This window comes from Mustela lutreola, chromosome 3, assembly GCF_030435805.1.
Source record: "Mustela lutreola isolate mMusLut2 chromosome 3, mMusLut2.pri, whole genome shotgun sequence".
Classification (NCBI taxonomy): Eukaryota; Metazoa; Chordata; class Mammalia; order Carnivora; family Mustelidae; genus Mustela; species Mustela lutreola.
Window position 1 is genome coordinate 137,374,746 of NC_081292.1, and position 26,535 is coordinate 137,401,280.

Below are 26,535 nucleotides of genomic sequence, written 5' to 3' on the forward strand. Positions count from 1 at the left end.
CTGAGAAACACTAGTAAAGCTCCCATCAGAGGAACTCTAGCCTCCCTGCAAACTTAACGAATTTTCGTTTTACTTTTAGTGCCTCCAAAGATCCTTATGCCGGAGCAAATTACTATTAAAGCTGGGAAGAAACTCCGAGTTGAAGCCCATGTGTATGGAAAGCCTAATCCAGTCTGTAAATGGAAAAAAGGAGAAGATGACGTCGTCACTTCCAGTCACCTGGCGGTGCATAAAGCAGACACCTCTTCCATCCTGATCATAAAGGATGTTACCAGGAAAGACAGCGGGTACTACAGCCTCACTGCAGAGAACAGCTCTGGGACAGACACTCAGAAAATCAAAGTTACTGTCATGGGTAGGTTAAGCTTTAGACAAATGGTTACCTAGATATGACAATCAGAAACATTTTCTTCCTTTCAAATCCCTGTTCTTATATTTCTTTCTCTTGGTTTCTGAAGATGCTCCTGGGCCCCCTCAGCCCCCATTTGACATTTCTGAGATAGACGCTGATGCTTGCTCCCTGTCGTGGCACATCCCTCTGGAGGATGGAGGTAGTAACATCACCAATTACATAGTGGAGAAATGTGACGTGAGCCGAGGCGACTGGGTGACGGCTCTTGCCTCAGTGACAAAAACCTCCTGCAGAGTTGGAAAACTGATCCCAGGACAGGAGTATATCTTCCGGGTCCGTGCCGAAAATCGATTTGGCATTTCAGAGCCTCTCACATCTCCAAAGATGCTGGCTAAGTACCCATTTGGTAGGTTTCTTTCAGGGAGGGAAAAAAAAAAAAGTTGTTTTCTTTCCGGTCTGTTAACTTAAGGGAAAAAACCTAACATCTCCCTTCTCCTCTTCTCCAGGTGTTCCTAGTGAACCGAAGAATGCACGGGTCACTAAAGTCAACAAAGACTGCATATTTGTGGCATGGGACAGACCAGACAGTGATGGAGGGAGTCCCATCACTGGTTATCTGATTGAACGCAAAGAAAGAAACAGCTTGCTCTGGGTGAAAGCTAACGATACTCCTGTCCGGTCAACTGAATATCCTTGTGCTGGCCTCATAGAAGGTCTTGAGTATTCATTCAGAATCTATGCGCTAAACAAAGCTGGATCCAGCCCACCCAGCAAACCAACAGAATACGTAACCGCAAGAATGCCAGTTGGTGAGTAATTTTTGTTAGTATTATGGGAGTATACTTAAATCTCAAAGTCTCTGAGGATTATTACTTCTATTTAGAGATATTCTCAATATTTCTGGGTGATTCTTTGAAATATGGAAGTTTGTAACTTCTGCTGTTAAGATAAACGCTAAGAGTACCTCTTATGGTTTCAGATCCTCCTGGAAAGCCTGAAGTTATTGATGTTACCAAGAGTACTGTATCCCTCATCTGGGCTCGTCCAAAACATGATGGAGGCAGCAAAATTATTGGCTACTTTGTAGAAGCTTGCAAACTTCCTGGTGATAAGTGGGTACGGTGCAATACCTCACCTCACCAGATTCCCCAGGAAGAGTACACAGTCACTGGCTTAGAAGAGAATGCTCAGTATCAATTTAGAGCAATTGCCAAGACTGCAGTAAACATCAGCCAACCCTCCGAACCTTCTGATCCAGTGACCATCCAGGCGGAAAATGGTAAAATTCCACCTTTGTCTATAATACTCAACAGAAATGTATTTTTCTTTCTCTTAAATAAAAATAAAATACACATCATGGGAGGGAAGAAAAACAGGGAACATGATAGGTACTTTGTATACAGACAACTAAAAATTATGATTATAGAAAATCTTAATAACACAGTAAACTAAAAAAACAAAAATCAAATTAAAAAACAACAACAACAACAACAAAAAAAGTACAAAACTGGGAGGACCTTGTAATTTCAACCATACACAGGCAGAGAGAGGACAAGGAAATGCACCAAATTGTCATAATGAAAATTGAAGGATGTTGGAATATTGGAAGATATTTACTTTTTTTAATATGCTTTCAGCATTATCAAACTTCTTATTAAACCTATATTCTTTTTTAAAGATTTATTTAGAGAGAGAGAAAAAAAGTGCAACAGGGGGCAGAGAGAGAGAGAGAAAATCTCAAGCAGATTCCTCACTGAGCACAGAGCCTGATGCAGGGCTTGATCTCACAACCCCAAGATCTGAGCTGAAATCGAGAGTTAGATGCTTAACCAACTAAGCCACCCAGGAGCCCCTAAACCTATATTCTTTTATAATAAATAAAAATCCCCTCTTGAAATATGAATTTCCTACTTTTATTAACAAGAATGATATGATATAGCTTTGCTTACATTAAATCCTGATCTTATTACTTTCCAGTTCCTCCCAGGATAGAGCTAAGTGTGGCGATGAAAGGTCTGCTTACCGTGAAGGCTGGAACCAATGTTTGCCTGGATGCTACTGTCTTTGGTAAACCAATGCCAACCGTCTCTTGGAAGAAAGAGGGCACGGTGCTGAAGCCAAGGGAAGGCATAAAGATGGCCATGAAGCGGAATCTGTGCACCCTGGAGCTGTTCAGCGTGAACCGGAAGGACTCGGGCGACTATACCATTACTGCTGAAAATTCAAGTGGTTCCAAATCAGCCACAATTAAGCTTCAAGTGTTAGGTAACTAATGCACTTACTTAAACTCTCATATGTTACTTTGGTTAATGTGATGTAACGGAATTTACAAAATCATATGTGAGAAAAGATATATATCCTGATATATCGTTTGTAATCAGAGAATTATTCTTATCACAGGGCAGTGGCATTTTAGAGCTGAAAAGAGCATTAGAAATGTTATATATCTTACGTATGAGGATATTAAGGTTGTGAAAAATTACATACTTTCTAAGGTCATACAGGAAGTTAATGACAATAGAAGACTGCAGTCAGGTCTCCAGAACTCCAGTCTACTCATTCCCCATTTCACATGTGTTAGTGAAAGACTTCACTTGTCTTTCGTACTCTTCCAGATAAACCAGGGCCTCCAGCATCTGTTAAAATCAACAAAATGTATGCAGATCGTGCAATGCTTTCTTGGGAACCTCCTCTTGAAGATGGAGGCTCAGAAATCACCAACTATATTGTTGACAAACGTGAAACAAGCAGGCCCAACTGGGCACAAGTCTCGGCTACGGTGCCCATCACCAGCTGCAGTGTGGAGAAACTTATAGAGGGCCATGAATATCAGTTCCGAATTTGTGCTGAGAATAAATACGGAGTAGGCGATCCAATCTTCACTGAACCGGCAATTGCTAAAAACCCATATGGTAGGAACATTTTCCTTCGGTTTTTCGTTTGACTTTTTAAAGACCTCTTAGACTGACACAGTAACTTTTCAATCCATCTCTGCAGACCCACCTGGGCGCTGTGATCCTCCTGTTATTAGCAACATAACCAAAGATCACATGACGGTGAGCTGGAAACCACCAGCAGATGATGGCGGCTCACCCATCACTGGCTATTTGGTTGAAAAGCGAGAAACCCAGGCAGTTAACTGGACTAAAGTCAACAGAAAACCTGTTATAGAAAGAACCATAAAAGCAACAGGTCTCCAAGAGGGCACAGAATATGAATTCCGAGTTATCGCTATAAATAAGGCTGGACCGGGGAAACCCAGTGATGCATCCAAAGCTGTTTATGCCCGGGACCCCCTGTGTAAGTTTTCATGAAAGAGTCCCCTATCTTATGTTGTAATCAACCCTAAACAACCAGGAATGAGATTTTTAATGAAATTTTTCTGTTATTTATCCTCAGATCCTCCTGGCCCACCAGCATTTCCTAAAGTATACGATACGACCCGTAGCTCCGTGAGTCTATCTTGGGGCAAGCCAGCCTATGACGGTGGTAGCCCTATCATTGGCTACCTTGTTGAAGTAAAACGAGCTGACTCTGATAACTGGGTGAGGTGCAATTTACCAGAGAAGCTGCAGAAAACCCGCTTTGAGGTTACCGGCCTAATGGAAGACACAGAGTATCAGTTCCGTGTATATGCTGTTAATAAGATTGGATACAGCGACCCCAGTGATGTGCCAGACAAACACTGTCCCAAGGACATCTTAAGTGAGTATTACCAGCAGAAATAGAGTTTTCCTCATCAGTCATATTATGAAAGTCAGTACAGAACTCCCTCGGGTAGATTTGTTTATTTATGAGCATTAGAGTTGGTAGCTCTAGGAGTACCTTGTAATGGAGACCTGGGTTGGTACTGCGTGGTATCCTACACAGATCAAATGGAATGCCAGCTGATCTGTGGCTGAAAAGCTTTTCATACTCACATGAGAATTCATATCTTCAAAAGAATATGGAATATAGGATTTTATCCTGAAAACATAGCATTTTTTTAAAACTAAGTAAAGAGCTATTTGTCATTTTAATGTTTTTTTCATCTTCTAATCTACCCCTTTTCATAAGTATGTAATTGTAGACTCTCCATCCTAATTTCCATTTCACCATTTCTTCTATTTTCTTATCTCCCATAACCATTTCTCCCTTTATTTTTAATTACTTGGTGAAATACTTCACCCTCTATGTATTTTTCTTCCCATGATGAAATAAGGAAAGAGAGCCAGAGTGTCACCAGAGAACCTTCACTGAATATAGAAAAGAAAAACAAGAATGCACATGAGCCAAGAATCAGTTGTCTATATTTAATAAAGAGTGAGTTTGAGAGTATGGAAGTTCATGAAAAAAGGAGAAGAGGTAGAGATCCTTCAGGGAAAACTTGGTTTAGCCTACAGGATATCAGAATATAGAAAGATCAAAAATCACTACAGAGTACTGAAATACAGAAGTTTTGAGGATCATACTAAGAATTTTTTAAAGACCTAGAAGTCAGTTCTGGAAAAGAAACATACTTTAGGAGTGATAAGGCTATTCCTCAGAAACACATTTGACCATTAAATTATTACTTCAAACAGTCCCACCTGAGGGAGAACTCGATGCCGATTTGAGGAAAACACTCATATTACGTGCTGGAGTTACAATGAGACTGTATGTACCAGTAAAAGGACGTCCACCTCCAAAGATAACTTGGTCTAAACCAAATGTCAATCTAAGAGAAAGGATTGGACTTGACATAAAATCAACAGACTTTGATACCTTCTTGCGCTGTGAAAATGTGAACAAATATGATGCAGGAAAATATATCTTGACTCTGGAGAACAGCTGTGGTAAAAAGGAATATACCATTGTAGTGAAAGTGCTGGGTAAGTCGATTTGAAAAAAACAATCATATGTTAAAAATGTAGTCTATGTATTTTTTACATATTCATTTCTTATTTACCCACGATTTGTCCAGATACTCCCGGGCCACCTGTCAATGTCACTGTTAAGGAAATATCCAAAGATTCTGCTTATATTACCTGGGATCCTCCTATTATTGATGGCGGAAGTCCCATCATCAACTATGTGGTGGAAAAACGTGATGCAGAGAGGAAGTCCTGGTCTACAGTGACAACTGAGTGCCCAAAAACAAGCTTCAGAGTATCTAACTTGGAGGAGGGAAAATCCTACTTCTTCAGAGTGTTTGCTGAAAATGAGTATGGCATCGGGGATCCTGGGGAAACACGTGATGCTGTCAAAGCTTCCCGTAAGCAAATGACCTACTATCCCACCACTTTGAGTGACCTCTGACCTTGCTTATCTTGAGCTAAGTCTTATCATTTCTTCTTTGCTTTAGAAACCCCTGGACCAGTTGTGGACCTGAAAGTGCTATCTGTAACTAAGTCGTCTTGTAGCATAGGCTGGAAAAAGCCTCGCAGTGATGGTGGCAGCCGAATTACCGGATATGTAGTAGATTTCCTGACTGAAGACAATAAGTGGCAACGTGTTATGAAATCAATGAATTTACAGTACTCTGCAAAAGATCTGATTGAAGGCAAGGAATATACCTTCAGAGTGAGTGCTGAGAATGAAAACGGAGAAGGAACCCCAAGTGAAATCACTGCTGTGGCAAAGGATGATGTTGGTAAGCCTTTAGTCATGCATCTTCATTTTCCCTTTATTGTCCTCAAAAGTGCACTCTTGAGCCCTACTTACTGGCTTTTCTGAAAATCCTTTAAAATTTATAATGATCTGAAAAAAATCAATTGCGGGGTCTGAAAAATGACAATAATTTATCTCTGCTATTTTACAGTGGCTCCTGACCTTGACTTAAAGGACATACCTGATTTGTGCTACTTGGCTAAAGAAAACAGCAACTTCCGTCTTAAGATCCCCATAAAAGGCAAGCCAGCTCCATCGGTATCCTGGAAGAAAGGGGAAGATCCTCTACCAACTGACACAAGGGTCAGTGTTGAGTCAACTGCAGTTAACACAACTCTTGTGGTATATGATTGCCAAAAATCTGATGCTGGAAAATACACAATCACACTGAAGAACGTTGCCGGCACCAAGGAAGGAACTCTCTCTATAAAAGTTGTTGGCAAGCCTGGCATCCCCACAGGACCAATCAAATTTGATGAAGTCACAGCAGAAGCCATGACCTTAAAGTGGGGTCCTCCAAAGGATGACGGAGGTTCTGAAATCACCAACTATATCCTAGAGAAGAGAGATTCTGTAAACAACAAGTGGGTGACATGTGCCTCAGCTGTCCAGAAAACCACCTTCAGAGTAACCAGACTTCATGAGGGCATGGAATACACCTTCAGGGTCAGTGCCGAAAATAAATATGGTGTAGGTGAAGGCCTGAAATCAGAGCCAATTGTTGCTAAACATCCATTTGGTAAGTGTCTCAGAGTCAGAAAACACAGAGCAAAACATGTTTTTGAGAAAAGTTCCCTATTATAAATCTTGCATCATCTACTTTTTCCTAGATGTGCCTGATGCTCCCCCACCACCCAATATCGTGGATGTCAGACACGATTCGGTATCTCTAACTTGGACTGACCCCAGGAAAACTGGTGGCTCTCCCATTACAGGTATTTCATTTGCTCTTCTCCTGTAGCTTTTACATTAATGTTTCTTCCAAATTGTCCTCCCTGAAAAACAAGCTGAATGGATGGTCCTTTGTTATAGCACGATCTGCAAATACAGTAATTGTTTTTTCCTTTCAGTACATTAAGCATTAGTTAACACTTGATTTCAATGAGAAATCTCCTAATAGTTAAAGGCTTTCATAGTGATTTTTTTAAGTTGGAATTTTTCAACAGAAGGTGCAATAAATACACAGAAACCAAGAGGGGGAAAAAAGTGCCTAGAAATAAGAGTATAGCCCAGCAAGAATGACTATTTATTCCATATTATGTCCACATATAAACCATTTGGCCAAAAACGTGTACTTAAAAATCAGTATTTTCTACCTGAATTGACAAATTCACTGGGTCTTTTCTTTTTTTTGTAGGGTATCATATTGAGTTCAAGGAGAGAAACAGCCTTTTGTGGAAGAGAGCTAACAAGACTCCTATTAGGATGAAAGACTTCAAAGTGACAGGATTAACCGAAGGTCTTGAGTACGAATTCCGAGTCATGGCAATCAATTTAGCAGGAGTCGGCAAGCCAAGCCTGCCGTCAGAGCCTGTTGTGGCACTTGATCCAATTGGTAAGTCATTATACAAAGGAAAGCCCAGGTGTGTTTTCTGCATGAAAAAAAAAATTGGTATTCGACTGGCTTTTTTTTTTGCTTTGCTTTAGATCCTCCTGGCAAACCTGAGGTTATTAATGTAACAAGGAATTCAGTGACCCTCATTTGGACTGAACCCAAATATGATGGTGGTCATAAGTTGACTGGATATATAGTGGAGAAGCGTGATCTACCCTCTAAATCTTGGACGAAAGCCAACCATGTTAATGTCCCAGATTGTGCCTTTACTGTAACTGACCTCATTGAAGGTGGAAAATACGAATTCAGAGTTAGAGCGAAGAACACAGCAGGTGCTATCAGTGCTCCATCAGAAAGTACAGGAACCATTATTTGCAAGGATGAATATGGTGGGTCTAATTTTACTTTTTATGCACATAAAAAATCGCAAATTAAGCCTCCTTTCTTTGCTGATTAAAATGTGTTTTTTTTTCTTTGCAGAGGCACCAACCATTGTCCTTGATCCCACAATAAAAGATGGGCTGACAATTAAGGCAGGAGATACCATTGTTTTGAGTGCCATTAGCATTCTTGGCAAGCCCCTTCCAAAGTCGAGTTGGTCTAGGGCAGGAAAAGACATGAGACCATCAGATATTGTTCAGATATCCTCAACCCCAACATCTTCCATGCTTACTGTCAAGTATGCCACTAGAAAAGATGCTGGTGAATATACCATTACTGCTACCAATCCTTTTGGCACAAAGGAGGAACACGTGAAGGTAACAGTCCTCGACGTACCTGGTCCCCCAGGTCCCATTGAAATCAGTAATGTTTCTGCTGAAAAAGCAACACTCACATGGACACCTCCATTGGAGGATGGTGGCTCACCAATAAAGTCCTATGTTCTTGAAAAGAGAGAAACCAGTCGACTTTTGTGGACAGTGGTTGCTGAAGATATTCAGTCTTGTAGGCATGTGGCCACCAAACTTATCCAAGGAAATGAATACCTCTTCCGGGTCTCAGCTGTAAACCAATATGGGAAAGGAGAACCTGTACAGTCTGAACCTGTCAAAATGGTGGACAGATTTGGTACGTAGAGCATATAAGGGAACTGACATGTTAACATTTGAAGCCTGGTTTATGAAGGCATGGATTTCTCATACATTTGCTTTCTTTTCAGGTCCTCCTGGCCCTCCTGGAAAACCCGAAATATCAAATGTCACTAAAAACACTGCCACCGTCAGTTGGAAAAGACCAGTGGATGACGGTGGTAGCGAAATCACAGGATATCATGTTGAAAGGAGAGAGAAGAAAAGCTTGCGATGGGTGAGAGCAACAAAGACGCCAGTTTCAGATCTGAGATGCAAAGTAACAGGACTGCAAGAAGGAAACACCTACGAATTCCGTGTCAGCGCAGAAAACAAAGCAGGAATTGGTCCACCCAGTGATGCTTCAAAACCTGTTCTGATGAAAGACGTAGCATGTTAGTATTTTTTTTTAACACCACTCATTTGATAATGCCACTATTTTAGCAAAGTTATCCAAAAGCCAAACTCCTAACGTACACTTTCATGTCTTTGCTTCTGTTTCAGATCCCCCAGGCCCACCTTCAAATGCACATGTCACTGATACTACCAAAAAATCTGCCTCTTTAGCATGGGGCAAGCCTCACTATGATGGAGGACTTGAAATCACTGGCTATATTGTAGAGCATCAAAAAGTAGGAGATGAGGCCTGGATAAAAGATACAACAGGAACTGGTCTCCGAATCACTCAGTTCGTTGTCCCTGATCTTCAGACTAAAGAAAAATACAATTTTAGAATCAGAGCCATCAATGATGCAGGTATCGGGGAGCCAGCAATGATTCCAGATATTGAAATTGTAGAACGGGAAATGGCTCCTGATTTTGAACTAGATGCTGAGCTTCGAAGAACACTTGTTGTTAGAGCAGGACTCAGTATTAGAATATTTGTGCCAATTAAAGGTCGCCCTGCTCCTGAAGTGACATGGACTAAAGACGACATCAACCTTAAAAACCGAGCTAACATTGAAAACACGGAGTCCTTTACTCTTCTGATCATACCGGAATGTAACAGATACGACACTGGTAAATTTGTCATGACCATTGAGAACCCTGCTGGGAAGAAAAGTGGCTTTGTTAATGTCAGAGTCTTGGATACCCCAGGACCTGTCCTTAACCTGAGGCCTACAGACATCACAAAGGACAGTGTCACCCTCCACTGGGACCTCCCTCTGATAGATGGGGGTTCCCGTATAACAAACTACATTGTGGAGAAACGAGAAGCAACACGGAAGTCTTACTCCACTGTTACCACCAAGTGCCATAAGTGCACATATAAAGTTACTGGTTTATCAGAAGGATGTGAATACTTCTTCAGAGTGATGGCGGAAAACGAATATGGAATCGGTGAGCCAGCAGAAACAACAGAACCTGTGAAAGCCTCTGAAGCACCGTCACCACCAGACAGTCTGAACATCATGGACATAACTAAAAGCACAGTCAGCCTGGCGTGGCCTAAACCAAAGCACGATGGTGGCAGTAAGATCACTGGCTATGTGATCGAAGCCCAAAGAAAAGGCTCTGACCAGTGGACCCACATCAGCACCGTGAAGGGGTTAGAATGCGTGGTGAAGAATCTAACCGAAGGGGAAGAATACACATTCCAAGTGATGGCGGTGAACAGTGCGGGAAGAAGCGCCCCCAGAGAAAGCAGACCCGTCATTGTCAAGGAGCAGACAGCGCTTCCCGAGTTGGATCTTCGTGGCATTTATCAGAAATTAGTCATCGCCAGAGCCGGTGAGAACATCAAAGTGGAAATTCCAGTGCTTGGTCGGCCAAAGCCCACCGTTACGTGGAAAAAAGGAGACCAGATTCTTAAACAGACACAGAGAGTTAATTTTGAAAATACAGCCACTTCAACCATCTTAAATATCAATGAGTGTGTAAGAAGTGATAGTGGACCCTATCCATTAACGGCAAGGAACATTGTAGGAGAGGTTGGTGATGTCATCACCATTCAAGTCCATGACATCCCAGGGCCTCCTACTGGACCAATCAAATTCGATGAAGTTTCATCTGATTTTGTAACCTTCTCTTGGGACCCACCTGAGAACGATGGAGGTGTACCGATAAGCAACTATGTAGTAGAAATGCGACAGACTGACAGTACTACATGGGTTGAGTTAGCAACCACTGTCATTCGCACTACCTATAAAGCCACTCGCCTTACTACTGGAGTAGAGTATCAATTCCGGGTAAAAGCTCAAAATAGATACGGAGTTGGACCAGGCATCACATCTGCATCTGTAGTTGCCAACTATCCATTTAAGGTTCCTGGGCCTCCTGGGACCCCTCAGGTGACTGCAGTTACCAAGGATTCAATGACAATTAGCTGGAATGAGCCTCTTTCTGACGGCGGAAGCCCCATTTTAGGATACCACATTGAAAGAAAAGAACGAAATGGTATTCTCTGGCAGACTGTGAGCAAAACATTAGTACCAGGCAACATTTTCAAATCAAGTGGACTTACAGATGGTATTGCTTATGAATTCCGAGTGATTGCAGAAAACTTGGCTGGCAAAAGCAAGCCAAGCAAGCCATCTGAACCCATGCTTGCCTTAGATCCCATAGACCCACCTGGGAAACCAGTTCCTCTAAATATTACTAGACACACAGTGACACTTAAATGGGCTAAGCCTGAATACACTGGAGGCTTTAAAATTACCAGTTATATAGTTGAAAAGAGAGACCTTCCCAATGGACGGTGGCTGAAGGCCAACTTCAGCAACATTCTGGAGAATGAATTTACAGTCAGTGGCCTAACAGAAGACGCTGCCTATGAATTCCGAGTGATTGCCAAAAATGCTGCTGGTGCTATTAGTCCACCGTCTGAGCCATCAGATGCCATCACGTGCAGGGATGACATTGAAGCACCAAGGATAATGGTGGATGTTAAATTTAAAGACACAGTAATATTAAAAGCAGGCGAAGCATTCAAGCTAGAAGCTGATGTTTCAGGCCGCCCACCACCAACAATGGAATGGACCAAAGATGGAAAGGAGCTTGAAGGCACAGCAAAGTCAGAAATAAGAATTGCAGATTTCTCTACTTACCTGATAAACAAGGATTCATCAAGGAGGGACAGTGGTGCCTATATCCTTACAGCAACAAATCCTGGTGGGTTTGCTAAACACATTTTCAATGTCAAAGTTCTTGATAGACCAGGCCCACCCGAAGGACCTTTAGCTGTCTCTGAAGTGACAGCAGAAAAATGTGTATTGTCATGGCTGCCTCCACTGGATGACGGAGGTGCCAAAATTGATCACTATATAGTTCAGAAACGTGAAACCAGCAGATTGGCATGGACAAATGTAGCCTCAGAAGTCCAAGTGACAAAACTAAAGGTCACTAAACTTTTGAAAGGCAATGAATACATATTCCGCGTCATGGCTGTAAATAAATATGGAGTTGGAGAGCCACTGGAATCAGAGCCTATGGTAGCAGTTAATCCTTATGGACCTCCTGATCCACCCAAAAACCCTGAAGTTACAGCTATTACTAAAGATTCAATGGTTGTCTGCTGGGGACATCCTGACTCTGATGGTGGAAGTGAAATCATCAATTATATCGTAGAACGGCGTGATAAAGCTGGGCAGCGCTGGGTGAAATGCAACAAGAAAACTCTTACTGATTTAAGATATAAAGTATCTGGACTGACAGAAGGACATGAATATGAGTTCAGGATTATGGCTGAAAATGCTGCTGGAATTAGCGCACCAAGTTCTACCAGTCCATTTTATAAAGCTTGTGACGCTGTGTTTAAGCCCGGCCCACCAGGTAACCCGCGTGTTCTCGATACGAGCAGATCATCCATCTCCATTGCTTGGAATAAACCTATCTACGATGGCGGTTCAGAAATCACTGGGTACATTGTTGAGATTGCCCTGCCAGAGGAAGATGAATGGCAGATTGTCACTCCACCCGCTGGGCTCAAGGCAACCTCTTACACCATCACCAACCTCATAGAGAATCAAGAATATAAAATCCGCATCTATGCTGTGAATTCTGAAGGAATGGGAGAACCTGCACTTGTTCCTGGAACTCCAAAGGCTGAAGAAAGAATGCTGCCTCCAGAGATTGAACTGGATGCTGACCTGCGCAAAGTTGTTACCATAAGAGCTTGTTGCACCCTGCGACTTTTTGTTCCGATCAAAGGCAGGCCTGCACCTGAGGTGAAGTGGACTCGAGAACATGGAGAATCCTTAGATAAAGCTAGCATTGAATCCACAAGCTCTTACACCCTGCTCATCGTTGGAAATGTAAACAGATTCGACAGTGGCAAATACATACTAACTGTAGAAAACAGCTCAGGCAGCAAGTCTGCATTTGTCAATGTTAGAGTACTAGATACACCAGGCCCTCCACAGGATCTCAAGATAAAGGAGGTCACTAAGTCATCGGTCACACTGACATGGGAGCCTCCTCTCCTTGACGGAGGTTCAAAAATAAAGAACTATATTGTTGAAAAGAGGGAATCAACAAGAAAAGCATATTCAACGGTTGCAACAAATTGCCACAAGACGTCCTGGAAGGTAGACCAGCTTCAAGAAGGGTGTAGTTACTATTTCAGGGTTCTTGCTGAAAATGAATACGGCATTGGGCTGCCGGCCGAAACTGCAGAGTCTGTGAAAGCATCAGAACGACCCCTTCCTCCAGGAAAAATAACTTTGGTGGATGTCACCAGAAACAGCGTGTCCCTCTCTTGGGAAAAACCAGAGCATGATGGAGGCAGCCGAATTCTAGGCTACATTGTTGAGATGCAGAGCAAGGGTAGTGACAAATGGGCCACGTGTGCCACAGTCAAAGTCACTGAAGCCACCATAACCGGATTAATTCAGGGTGAAGAATACTCTTTCCGTGTTTCAGCTCAGAATGAAAAGGGCATCAGCGATCCTAGACAACTGAGTGTGCCAGTAATTGCCAAAGATCTTGTTATTCCACCAGCCTTCAAACTCTTGTTCAATACTTTCACTGTACTGGCAGGCGAAGACCTAAAAGTTGACGTTCCATTCATTGGACGTCCTACACCTGCTGTCACCTGGCATAAAGATGATATACCACTGAAGCAGACAACTAGAGTAAATGCGGAGAGCACAGAAAATAATTCACTACTGACAATAAAGGAAGCCTGCCGAGAAGATGTTGGACATTACACAGTTAAACTGACTAACTCAGCTGGTGAAGCTACTGAAACTTTGAACATTATTGTTCTTGACAAACCAGGGCCTCCAACTGGACCAGTTAAAATGGAGGAAGTGACATCTGATAGTATTACTCTTTCCTGGGGCCCACCTAAGTACGATGGTGGGAGTTCTATCAATAATTACATTGTAGAAAAACGGGACACTTCCACAACCACCTGGCAGATTGTGTCAGCGACTGTTGCAAGGACAACAATAAAGGCTTGCAGATTAAAGACTGGATGTGAATATCAGTTTAGGATTGCAGCTGAAAACAGATATGGAAAGAGCACCTACCTCAATTCAGAGCCTGTTATAGCCCAGTATCCTTTCAAAGTTCCTGGTCCTCCTGGCACACCATTCGTAACGCTCTCCTCCAAGGACAGCATGGAAGTACATTGGAATGAACCAGTTAGTGATGGAGGTAGCAAAGTCATTGGCTATCATCTGGAACGCAAGGAAAGAAATAGTATCCTCTGGGTGAAGTTGAATAAAACACCCATCCCTCAAACCAAGTTTAAAACAACTGGCCTCGACGAAGGTATTGAATATGAGTTTAGAGTCTCTGCAGAGAACATCGTGGGCATCGGCAAGCCAAGTAAGGTGTCAGAATGTTACATGGCTCGTGACCCCTGTGATCCACCAGGGCGGCCAGAGGCGATTATTGTCACACGAAATTCTGTGACTCTCCAGTGGAAGAAACCCACTTACGATGGTGGAAGCAAGATCACTGGCTATATTGTAGAGAAGAAAGAACTGCCTGAGGGCCGCTGGATGAAAGCCAGTTTTACGAATGTCATTGACACTCAGTTTGAAGTAACTGGCCTAGTTGAAGATCATAGATATGAGTTCCGGGTTATAGCTCGAAATGCTGCAGGAGTGTTTAGTGAGCCTTCAGAAAGCACAGGAGCAATAACAGCAAGAGACGAGGTAGAGCCACCACAAATAAGTATGGATCCAAAATACAAAGACACAATTGTGGTTCATGCTGGTGAGTCGTTCAAGATTGATGCAGATGTTCATGGCAAACCAATACCGACCATTCAGTGGGTAAAAGGTGACCAGGAGCTTTCAAATACAGCTCGATTAGAAATAAAGAGCACTGACTTTGCCACCAGTCTCAGTGTAAAGGATGCAGCACGCACCGACAGTGGAAATTACATACTGAAGGCCCAAAATGTTGCAGGGGAGAGATCAGTTACTGTGAATGTCAAAGTTCTTGATAGACCAGGACCACCAGAGGGACCTGTTCTCATATCAGGAGTGACAGCAGAAAAATGCACACTAGCTTGGAAACCCCCACTACAGGATGGTGGGAGTGACATCATAAATTATATTGTGGAGAGGAGAGAAACCAGCCGCTTAGTTTGGACTCTGGTTGATGCCAATGTGCAAACTCTCAGCTGCAAGGTTACTAAGCTTCTCGAAGGCAATGAATATATCTTCCGTATAATGGCTGTCAACAAATATGGTGTTGGTGAACCTCTTGAATCTGAGCCAGTGATTGCCAAGAATCCATTCGTAGTGCCAGATGCACCAAAGGCTCCAGAAATCACAACAGTGACCAAGGACTCAATGATCGTTGTATGGGAAAGACCAGCATCTGATGGTGGCAGTGAAATTCTTGGATATGTTCTCGAAAAACGGGATAAGGAGGGCATTAGATGGACAAGATGCCACAAACGCCTTATTGGGGAACTGCGCTTGAGAGTAACTGGACTCCTAGAAAACCACAATTATGAATTCAGAGTCTCAGCCGAGAATGCTGCTGGACTTAGTGAGCCAAGCCCACCTTCTGCTTACCAAAAGGCTTGTGATCCTATTTATAAACCGGGACCTCCAAACAACCCCAAAGTCACAGATATTACCAGATCTTCTGTCTTCCTTTCTTGGAGCAAACCAATATATGATGGTGGCTGTGAAATCCAAGGCTACATTGTTGAAAAATGTGACGTGAGTGTTGGTGAATGGACCATGTGCACTCCACCAACTGGAATCAATAAAACAAATATAGAAGTAGAAAAGCTGTTGGAAAAGCATGAATACAATTTCCGTATCTGTGCTATTAATAAAGCCGGAGTTGGAGAACATGCTGATGTCCCTGGACCTGTTGTAGTTGAAGAAAAATTAGAAGCACCAGATATTGAACTTGACCTAGAACTGAGGAAAATTATAAATATAAGGGCCGGTGGCTCCTTAAGGCTCTTTGTTCCTATTAAAGGCCGTCCTACACCAGAAGTGAAATGGGGGAAGATGGATGGTGAAATCCGAGATGCAGCTATAATTGATGTCACTAGCAGTTTCACCTCTCTTGTTCTTGACAATGTCAACCGATACGATAGTGGAAAATACACTCTTACTTTAGAAAACAGCAGTGGAACAAAGTCTGCCTTTGTTACCGTGAGAGTCCTGGACACACCAAGTCCGCCTGTTAACCTGAAAGTCACAGAAATCACTAAGGACTCGGTATCAATTACATGGGAACCTCCTCTATTGGATGGAGGATCCAAAATAAAAAATTACATTGTTGAGAAACGTGAGGCCACAAGAAAATCATATGCTGCGGTGGTAACAAACTGCCATAAGAATTCTTGGAAGATTGATCAACTCCAAGAAGGCAGCAGTTACTACTTTAGAGTCACAGCTGAGAACGAGTATGGTATCGGCCTTCCTGCCCACACTGCTGATCCTATTAAGGTTGCAGAAGTCCCACAACCTCCAGGAAAAATAACTGTGGATGATGTCACCAGAAACAGTGTCTCCTTGAGTTGGACAAAGCCGGAACATGACGGTGGCAGTAAAATCATTCAGTATATTGTGGAAATGCAAGCTAAACACAGCGAGAAATGGTCAGAGTGTGCTCGAGTCAAGTCCCTTGAAGCAGTAATTACTAACCTAACTCAGGGAGAAGAGTATCTCTTTAGAGTTGTTGCCGTAAATGAAAAGGGAAGAAGTGATCCTAGGTCGCTTGCAGTTCCAATAGTTGCCAAAGATCTGGTCATTGAGCCAGATGTAAGACCTGCCTTCAACAATTACAGTGTACAGGTCGGCCAAGATTTGAAAATAGAAGTGCCAATTTCTGGACGTCCTAAGCCAACCATTACCTGGACTAAAGATGGTCTTCCACTGAAGCAGACCACAAGAGTCAATGTTACTGATTCACTTGACCTCACAGTACTCAGCATTAAAGAAACTAATAAGGATGATGGTGGACATTATGGAATCACAGTGGCTAACGTTGTAGGTCAGAAAACAGCATCCATTGAAATTATAACTCTAGATAAACCTGATCCTCCAAAAGGACCTGTTAAATTTGATGAAGTCAGTGCTGAAAGTATTACATTATCTTGGAATCCCCCATTATATACAGGGGGCTGCCAGATCACCAACTACATTGTTCAGAAAAGAGACACAACCACCACAGTATGGGATACTGTTTCTGCTACTGTTGCCAGAACCACACTGAAAGTGACCAAATTGAAAACTGGTACAGAATACCAATTCAGAATATTTGCTGAAAACAGATATGGACAAAGTTTTGCCTTGGAGTCTGATCCAATTGTAGCTCAATATCCCTACAAAGAACCAGGCCCTCCAGGCACCCCATTTGTCACAGCCATTTCCAAGGACTCCATGGTTGTTCAGTGGCATGAACCAATCAATAATGGTGGAAGCCCAGTCATAGGTTACCACCTTGAGAAAAAGGAAAGAAATAGTATTTTGTGGACAAAAGTCAACAAAACTATTATTCATGACACTCAATTTAAAGCAGTCAATCTAGAAGAGGGCATTGAATATGAATTCAGAGTTTATGCTGAAAATATTGTTGGTGTAGGTAAAGCAAGCAAGAATTCCGAATGCTATGTAGCCAGAGATCCCTGTGACCCACCAGGAACGCCAGAAGCAATAATGGTTAAAAGAAATGAGATCACTTTACAGTGGACCAAACCTGTTTATGATGGTGGAAGTATGATTACAGGTTACATTGTAGAGAAACGTGATTTGCCTGAGGGTCGCTGGATGAAAGCCAGCTTTACAAATGTCATTGAAACTCAATTTACCGTGTCTGGTCTTACTGAAGACCAAAGATACGAGTTCAGAGTCATTGCAAAGAATGCGGCTGGTGCAATAAGTAAACCCTCCGACAGTACCGGACCAATAACTGCCAGGGATGAGGTTGAACTTCCCAGAATTTCAATGGATCCGAAATTCAGAGACACAATTGTGGTGAATGCTGGAGAAACATTCAGGCTTGAGGCTGATGTCCACGGAAAGCCCCTACCAACCATCGAGTGGTTACGAGGAGATAAGGAAATTGAAGAGTCTGCCAGATGTGAAATAAAGAACACAGATTTCAAGGCTTTACTTATTGTAAAAGATGCCATTAGGATTGATGGTGGACAGTATATTTTAAGAGCTTCCAATGTTGCAGGTTCCAAGTCATTCCCAGTAAACGTAAAAGTGTTGGATAGACCAGGACCTCCAGAAGGGCCAGTCCAGGTTACTGGAGTCACTGCTGAAAAATGCACTTTAACATGGTCTCCACCACTTCAAGATGGTGGCAGTGATATTTCTCATTATGTTGTTGAAAAGAGAGAAACGAGTCGACTTGCCTGGACTGTTGTTGCTTCAGAAGTTGTGACCAATTCTCTGAAAGTTACCAAACTCTTAGAAGGGAATGAATATATTTTCCGCATAATGGCTGTAAACAAATACGGTGTTGGAGAGCCTTTGGAATCTGCACCAGTACTAATGAAAAATCCGTTTGTGCTTCCTGGACCACCAAAAAGCTTGGAAGTCACTAACATTGCCAAGGACTCCATGACTGTCTGTTGGAACCGTCCAGATAGTGACGGTGGAAGTGAGATTATTGGTTACATTGTAGAGAAAAGAGACAGAAGTGGCATAAGGTGGATAAAATGTAATAAACGCCGCATTACAGATTTGCGTCTAAGAGTAACAGGATTAACAGAAGATCATGAGTATGAATTCAGAGTCTCTGCAGAAAATGCTGCTGGAGTTGGGGAACCAAGTCCAGCTACAGTTTACTATAAGGCTTGTGATCCTGTGTTCAAACCTGGCCCACCCACCAATGCACACATTGTAGACACCACTAAAAATTCAATTACACTTGCCTGGGGAAAGCCCATCTATGATGGTGGCAGTGAGATCGTAGGATATGTAGTAGAAATCTGTAAAGCAGATGAAGAAGACTGGCAAATAGTTACTCCACAGACTGGCCTGAAAACCATGCGATTTGAAATCTCAAAACTCGTTGAGCACCAAGAGTATAAAATACGAATCTCTGCCCTCAATAAAGTTGGCGTAGGTGAGGCTGCATCAGTTCCCGGTACCGTGAAACCAGAAGATAAACTTGAAGCACCCGAACTTGACCTTGACTCTGAATTAAGGAAAGGAATAGTTGTAAGGGCTGGTGGATCTGCCAGAATTCACATTCCATTCAAAGGTCGCCCAACACCTGAGATCACTTGGTCTCGAGAGGAAGGTGAATTCACAGATAAGGTCCAAATTGAAAAGGGAGTAAACTATACCCAGCTATCCATAGATAACTGTGATAGAAATGATGCTGGAAAATACATTCTCAAGCTGGAAAACAGCAGCGGATCTAAGTCTGCTTTTGTAACTGTGAAAGTTCTGGACACCCCAGGGCCACCACAAAATCTGGCAGTCAAAGAAGTGAAAAAAGATTCTGTCCTGCTGGCATGGGAGCCACCCATCATTGATGGCGGTTCAAAGGTGAAGAACTATGTTATTGACAAACGTGAGTCAACCAGAAAAGCATATGCTAACGTGAGTAGTAAATGCAACAAAACAAGCTTTAAAGTTGAGAATCTTACAGAAGGAGCCATTTATTACTTTAGAGTTATGGCTGAAAATGAATTTGGAGTTGGTGTTCCAGTGGAAACCGTTGATGCTGTGAAAGCCGCTGAACCTCCTTCCCCACCAGGAAAAGTGACACTCACGGATGTGTCCCAGACCAGTGCATCGCTGATGTGGGAGAAACCTGAACATGATGGTGGCAGCAGAGTCTTGGGTTATGTTGTTGAAATGCAGCCCAAAGGAACAGAAAAATGGAGTGTTGTGGCCGAATCCAAAGTCTGCAATGCCGTGATTACTGGTTTGAGTTCTGGACAAGAATATCAGTTCCGTGTCAAGGCTTACAATGAGAAAGGAAAAAGTGATCCAAGAGTGCTTGGTGTTCCTGTCATAGCCAAAGATTTGACCATACAGCCTAGCTTTAAGTTACCGTTTAACACATATACTGTCCAAGCTGGAGAAGATCTTAAAATTGAAATTCCAGTTATCGGACGACCAAGACCTAACGTTTCATGGGTCAAAGATGGTGAGCCTCTTAAACAGACAACAAGAGTAAATGTTGAAGAAACAGCCACTTCAACAATGCTGCACATTAAAGAAAGTAACAAAGATGACTTTGGAAAATACACTATAACAGCAACAAATAGTGCAGGTACGGCAACAGAAAATCTCAGCATCATTGTTTTGGAAAAGCCTGGACCTCCAGTTGGACCAGTTCGGTTTGACGAAGTTAGTGCAGACTTTGTTGTTATCTCTTGGGAACCTCCAGCCTACACTGGTGGCTGCCAGATAAGCAACTACATTGTAGAGAAGCGAGATACAACTACCACCACTTGGCAGATGGTATCAGCAACAGTTGCAAGAACAACAATTAAAATAACCAAACTGAAAACAGGCACAGAGTACCAGTTTAGAATTTTTGCGGAAAACAGGTATGGAAAGAGCGCCCCTCTGGATTCTAAACCAGTTATCGTACAATATCCATTTAAAGAACCTGGGCCACCTGGAACTCCTTTTGTGACATCCATTTCAAAAGATCAGATGATTGTGCAGTGGCACGAGCCAGTTCATGATGGAGGAAGCAAAGTTATTGGCTACCATCTTGAACAGAAAGAAAAGAACAGCATTCTATGGGTCAAATTAAATAAGACTCCCATTCAAGACACCAAATTCAAAACAACTGGGCTTGATGAAGGCCTTGAGTATGAGTTCAAAGTTTCTGCTGAAAATATCGTTGGCATTGGCAAGCCTAGCAAAGTCTCAGAATGCTTTGTTGCTCGTGATCCATGTGACCCACCCGGTCGCCCTGAAGCCATTGTTATTACAAGAAACAACGTTACACTGAAATGGAAGAAACCTGCCTATGATGGTGGTAGCAAGATAACAGGTTATATTGTAGAAAAGAAAGATCTACCTGATGGCCGCTGGATGAAAGCCAGCTTTACCAATGTGTTAGAAACAGAATTTACAGTGAGTGGACTTGTAGAAGACCAAAGATATGAATTTAGAGTAATTGCAAGAAATGCAGCTGGCAACCTTAGTGAACCATCTGAAAGCACTGGTGCTATTACTGCCAGAGATGAAATTGATGCACCAAATGCCTCACTGGATCCAAAATACAAAGATGTAATCGTCGTTCGTGCAGGAGAGACTTTTGTCCTCGATGCTGATATCCGCGGCAAGCCTATACCTGATATTGTTTGGTCAAAAGATGGCAAAGAGCTTGAAGAAACAACTGCTAGGATGGAAATTAAATCTACTATTCAAAAGACCACTCTTGTTGTCAAAGACTGTATACGTACTGATGGAGGACAGTATATTCTGAAACTCAGCAATGTCGGTGGTACAAAGTCCATACCAATCACTGTAAAGGTACTCGACAGGCCAGGGCCCCCTGAAGGTCCTCTGAAGGTTTCTGGAGTTACTGCTGAGAAATGTTATCTGGCATGGAACCCACCTTTACAGGATGGTGGTGCTAGTATTTCCCATTACATCATCGAAAAGAGAGAAACAAGCAGACTCTCCTGGACCCAGGTTTCAACGGAAGTACAGGCCCTTAACTACAAAGTCACTAAACTTCTTCCTGGTAATGAGTACATTTTCCGCGTCATGGCTGTGAATAAATATGGAATTGGAGAGCCCCTGGAATCTGAGCCTGTTATAGCCTGTAATCCGTATAAGCCACCAGGTCCTCCTTCACCGCCTGAAGCCTCAGCAATCACCAAAGATTCTATGGTAGTAACATGGACACGCCCAGTGGATGATGGAGGTGCCGAAATTGAGGGCTACATTCTTGAAAAGCGAGATAAGGAAGGCATTAGATGGACCAAGTGCAACAAGAAAACTCTAACAGATCTCCGATTCAGAGTAACTGGCCTTACCGAAGGTCATTCCTATGAGTTCAGAGTGGCTGCCGAAAATGCAGCTGGTGTGGGTGAACCTAGCGAGCCGTCAGTTTTCTATCGTGCATGTGATGCCTTGTATCCACCAGGTCCACCAAGTAATCCAAAGGTAACAGATACTTCCAGATCTTCTGTCTCCCTGGCATGGAATAAGCCAATTTATGATGGTGGTGCACCTGTTAAGGGCTACGTGGTGGAGGTCAAAGAAGCCTCTGCTGATGAATGGACAACCTGCACTCCACCGACAGGATTACAAGGAAAGCAGTTCACAGTGACCAAGCTTAAAGAAAATACTGAGTATAACTTCCGCATTTGTGCCATCAATTCTGAAGGTGTAGGTGAACCTGCAACCATACCTGGCTCAGTTGTTGCTAAAGAGAGGCTAGAGCCACCAGAAATAGAACTTGATGCTGATCTCAGAAAGGTGGTCGTTCTGCGGGCAAGTACTACTTTACGCTTATTTGTCACAATCAAAGGTCGACCAGAACCTGAAGTTAAATGGGAAAAGGCCGAAGGCACTCTCACAGAGAGGGCCCAAATCGAGGTGACCAGCTCCTACACAATGTTGGTAATTGATAACGTTACCAGATTTGATAGTGGTCGGTATAATCTGACACTAGAAAATAACAGTGGTTCCAAAACAGCCTTCGTTAACGTCAGAGTTCTTGACTCACCAAGCGCCCCTGTGAATTTGAATGTAAGAGAAGTAAAAAAAGACTCGGTGACGCTGTCCTGGGAGCCACCACTTATTGATGGTGGAGCTAAGATTACAAACTACATTGTTGAGAAACGAGAAACTACAAGAAAAGCATATGCTACTGTTACAAACAACTGCACGAAGAACTCTTTTAAAATTGAAAATCTACAAGAAGGATGTTCTTACTACTTCCGAGTCTTGGCTTCCAATGAATATGGGATTGGTTTGCCTGCTGAAACTAGGGAACCTGTTAAAGTTTCTGAACCACCCCTCCCCCCCGGAAGAGTGACTCTTGTTGATGTGACCCATAACACAGCTACAATTAAGTGGGAGAAGCCAGAAAGTGATGGTGGCAGCAAAATTACTGGCTACGTAGTTGAAATGCAGACTAAAGGGAGTGAAAAATGGAGCACTTGCACACAAGTTAAGGCTCTAGAAGCAACTATATCTGGCTTAACTATGGGAGAAGAGTATACCTTCAGGGTAGCTGCCATCAATGAAAAAGGAAGAAGTGATCCGAGACAACTCGGAGTGCCAGTAATCGCAAGGGATATTGAAATAAAGCCTTCCGTCGAGCTTCCTTACAATACTTTCAATGTAAAGGCTAGAGACCAACTTAAGATTGATGTTCCATTTAAAGGGAGACCTCAAGCTACTGTAAGCTGGAAAAAGGATGGTCAGATTCTTAAAGAAACCACAAGGGTCAATATTTCTTCTTCAAAGACTGTAACATCACTATCTATCAAGGAAGCTTCCAGGGAAGATGTTGGCACTTATGAATTATGTGTCTCCAACAGCGCTGGATCCATAACAGTTCCTATAACTGTAATTGTCCTTGACAAACCAGGCCCTCCGGGACCTGTTCATATTGATGAGGTTAGTTGTGACAATATAACGATTTCCTGGAATCCTCCAGAATATGACGGTGGCTGCCAAATTAGCAATTATATCGTTGAAAAGAGAGAAACCACTTCTACCACATGGCACATAGTTTCACAGGCAGTTGCAAGAACGTCCATTAAAATAGTTCGTCTGACAACAGGAAGTGAGTATCAGTTCCGTGTTTGTGCAGAAAACCGCTATGGCAAGAGCTCCTACAGTGAATCTAAACCCGTTGTTGCAGAGTATCCATTCAGCCCTCCAGGTCCTCCTGGTACTCCTAAAGTTGTGCATGCCACAAAATCTACCATGCTTGTAAGCTGGCAAGTGCCTGTTAATGATGGAGGAAGTCCAGTAATTGGCTATCACCTTGAATATAAAGAGAGGAGCAGCATTCTTTGGTCAAAAGCAAATAAAATCCTCATCGCTGATACACAAATGAAAGTCTCGGGCCTTGATGAAGGACTGATGTATGAGTATCGTGTATATGCTGAGAACATTGCTGGAATTGGTAAATGCAGTAAGTCTTGTGAACCAGTCCCTGCAAGAGACCCTTGTGACCCTCCTGGACAACCTGAAGTCACAAATATCACCAGAAAATCAGTGTCACTTAAATGGTCTAAACCACATTATGATGGCGGCGCTAAGATCACAGGATATATTATCGAACGTAGAGAACTACCAGATGGCCGGTGGCTGAAGTGCAATTTTACTAACATACAAGAAACATACTTTGAAGTCACCGAACTTACTGAAGATCAGCGTTATGAATTCCGGGTTTTTGCAAGGAATGCAGCTGACTCAGTTAGTGAACCATCTGAATCCACTGGACCTATTACAGTTAAAGATGACGTTGAGGCTCCAAGAATTATGATGGATGTCAAGTTCCGAGATGTGATTGTTGTCAAAGCTGGAGAGGTCCTTAAGATAAATGCAGACATCGCAGGGCGACCTCTGCCAGTGATTTCCTGGGCCAAGGATGGGGTAGAAATTGAAGAAAGAGCAAGAACAGAAATTGTCTCGACAGACTATAGCACCTCATTAACAGTGAAAGACTGTATCCGACGAGACACTGGGCAGTACGTACTAACACTGAAGAACGTTGCAGGAACTCGGTCTATGGCAGTTAACTGCAAGGTACTTGATAAGCCTGGCCCACCAGCAGGACCGCTTGAAATAAATGGCCTCACAGCTGAGAAATGCTCGCTTTCCTGGGGACCGCCCCAAGAAAATGGTGGTGCAGATATTGACTATTACATCGTAGAAAAGCGTGAAACAAGCCGCCTCGCGTGGACAATATGTGAAGGGGAATTAAGGACAACATCCTGTAAAGTAACCAAGTTACTCAAAGGCAACGAATACATCTTTAGAGTAACGGGTGTTAATAAATATGGTGTTGGTGAGTCCCTGGAGAGCGTGGCAGTAAAGGCACTAGATCCGTTTACTGTTCCAAGTCCACCTACCTCTTTGGAAATTACATCTGTGACCAAAGAGTCCATGACCCTTTGCTGGTCGAGACCGGAGAGTGACGGAGGCAGTGAAATCTCTGGATATATAATTGAAAGAAGAGAGAAAAACAGCCTACGATGGGTACGTGTAAACAAAAAACCAGTTTATGACCTGAGAGTGAAATCAACTGGGCTTCGGGAAGGATGTGAATATGAGTACCGGGTTTACGCAGAAAATGCTGCTGGCCTGAGCCTTCCAAGTGAAACCTCTCCCTTAATTCGGGCAGAAGATCCAGTGTTCTTGCCATCTCCTCCATCCAAACCCAAAATTGTGGACTCAGGCAAGACAAACATAACTATTAGCTGGGTTAAGCCCTTGTTTGATGGTGGGGCCCCAGTAACAGGATACACTGTAGAATATAAGAAATCTGATGAAACTGAGTGGGAGACAGCCATTCAGAACTTAAGAGGCACAGAATATACCATAGGTGGACTAACAACAGGAGCCGAGTATGTTTTCAGAGTAAGATCTGTCAATAAGGTCGGTGCTAGTGATCCCAGCGATAGTACAGATCCCCAGGTAGCAAAAGAAAGAGAAGAAGAACCTGTATTTGATCTTGACAGTGAAATGAAGAAGACCTTGATTGTCAAGGCCGGCACCTCCTTTACCATGACCGTACCTTTCCGGGGAAGACCAGCACCTAGTGTCATGTGGAGTAAGCCAGACAGTGACCTCCGTGCTAGAGCTTATATTGATTCCACAGACTCTCGTACGTCACTTACTATCGAAAATGCGAACAGAAATGATTCTGGAAAATACACGTTAACAATTCAGAATATTGTGAATGCTGCTTCACTGACCTTAGTTGTCAAAGTTTTAGATTCTCCTGGTCCTCCAACCAATATCACTGTACATGATATAACCAAAGAGTCTGCAGTGTTATCCTGGGATGTTCCTGAAAATGATGGCGGAGCACCAGTGAAGAATTACCACATAGAAAAACGTGAGGCCAGTAAGAAAGCATGGGTCTCTGTGACCAACAATTGTAACCGCCTCTCCTACAAAATCACCAACTTACAAGAAGGGGCGATTTACTACTTCCGAGTATCTGGAGAGAATGAGTTTGGTGTTGGTGTACCAGCTGAAACAAAGGAAGGAGTAAAAATAACAGGTATGCTTTAAGAACAAAGAACATTTATATATATCTGTATTAATTTTCTTAGAATACAGGGGCGCCTGGGTGGCTCAGTGGGTTAAAGCCTCTGCCTTCGGTTCAGGTCATGATCCCAGGGTCCTGGGATCGAGCCCCACATCAGGCTGTCTGCTCCGCGGAGAGCCTGCTTCCTCCTCTCTCTCTCTCTCTCTGCCTGCCTCTCTGCCTACTTGTGATCTCTGTCTGTCAAATAAATAAATAAAATCTTTAAAAAAAAAAAAAAAAAAAAAAAAAATTTTCTTAGAATACTGTGAATCATTCTAATTAGTCTCACTTAATTT

The 26,535-nt window shown here is 42.8% G+C and overlaps 1 protein-coding gene across 3 annotated transcripts in view; it reads left to right on the plus strand.

Annotated features, from left to right (window-relative positions):
• Positions 1-26,535, plus strand: part of TTN (titin) — a 282,606-nt gene that overhangs the window by 222,610 nt on the left and 33,461 nt on the right. For all 3 annotated transcript variants that reach the window (XM_059166916.1, XM_059166913.1, XM_059166914.1), the window contains 18 exons: positions 80-355; positions 459-758; positions 859-1,161; positions 1,332-1,631; positions 2,330-2,617; positions 2,968-3,264; positions 3,350-3,652; positions 3,752-4,057; positions 4,915-5,202; positions 5,295-5,585; positions 5,676-5,963; positions 6,132-6,719; positions 6,811-6,915; positions 7,338-7,535; positions 7,628-7,924; positions 8,016-8,603; positions 8,695-8,997; positions 9,107-26,212. In XM_059166916.1, coding sequence (XP_059022899.1) covers positions 80-355; positions 459-758; positions 859-1,161; positions 1,332-1,631; positions 2,330-2,617; positions 2,968-3,264; positions 3,350-3,652; positions 3,752-4,057; positions 4,915-5,202; positions 5,295-5,585; positions 5,676-5,963; positions 6,132-6,719; positions 6,811-6,915; positions 7,338-7,535; positions 7,628-7,924; positions 8,016-8,603; positions 8,695-8,997; positions 9,107-26,212 — 22,425 coding nt within the window. The remainder of the gene's footprint in view (positions 1-79; positions 356-458; positions 759-858; positions 1,162-1,331; positions 1,632-2,329; positions 2,618-2,967; positions 3,265-3,349; positions 3,653-3,751; positions 4,058-4,914; positions 5,203-5,294; positions 5,586-5,675; positions 5,964-6,131; positions 6,720-6,810; positions 6,916-7,337; positions 7,536-7,627; positions 7,925-8,015; positions 8,604-8,694; positions 8,998-9,106; positions 26,213-26,535) is intronic.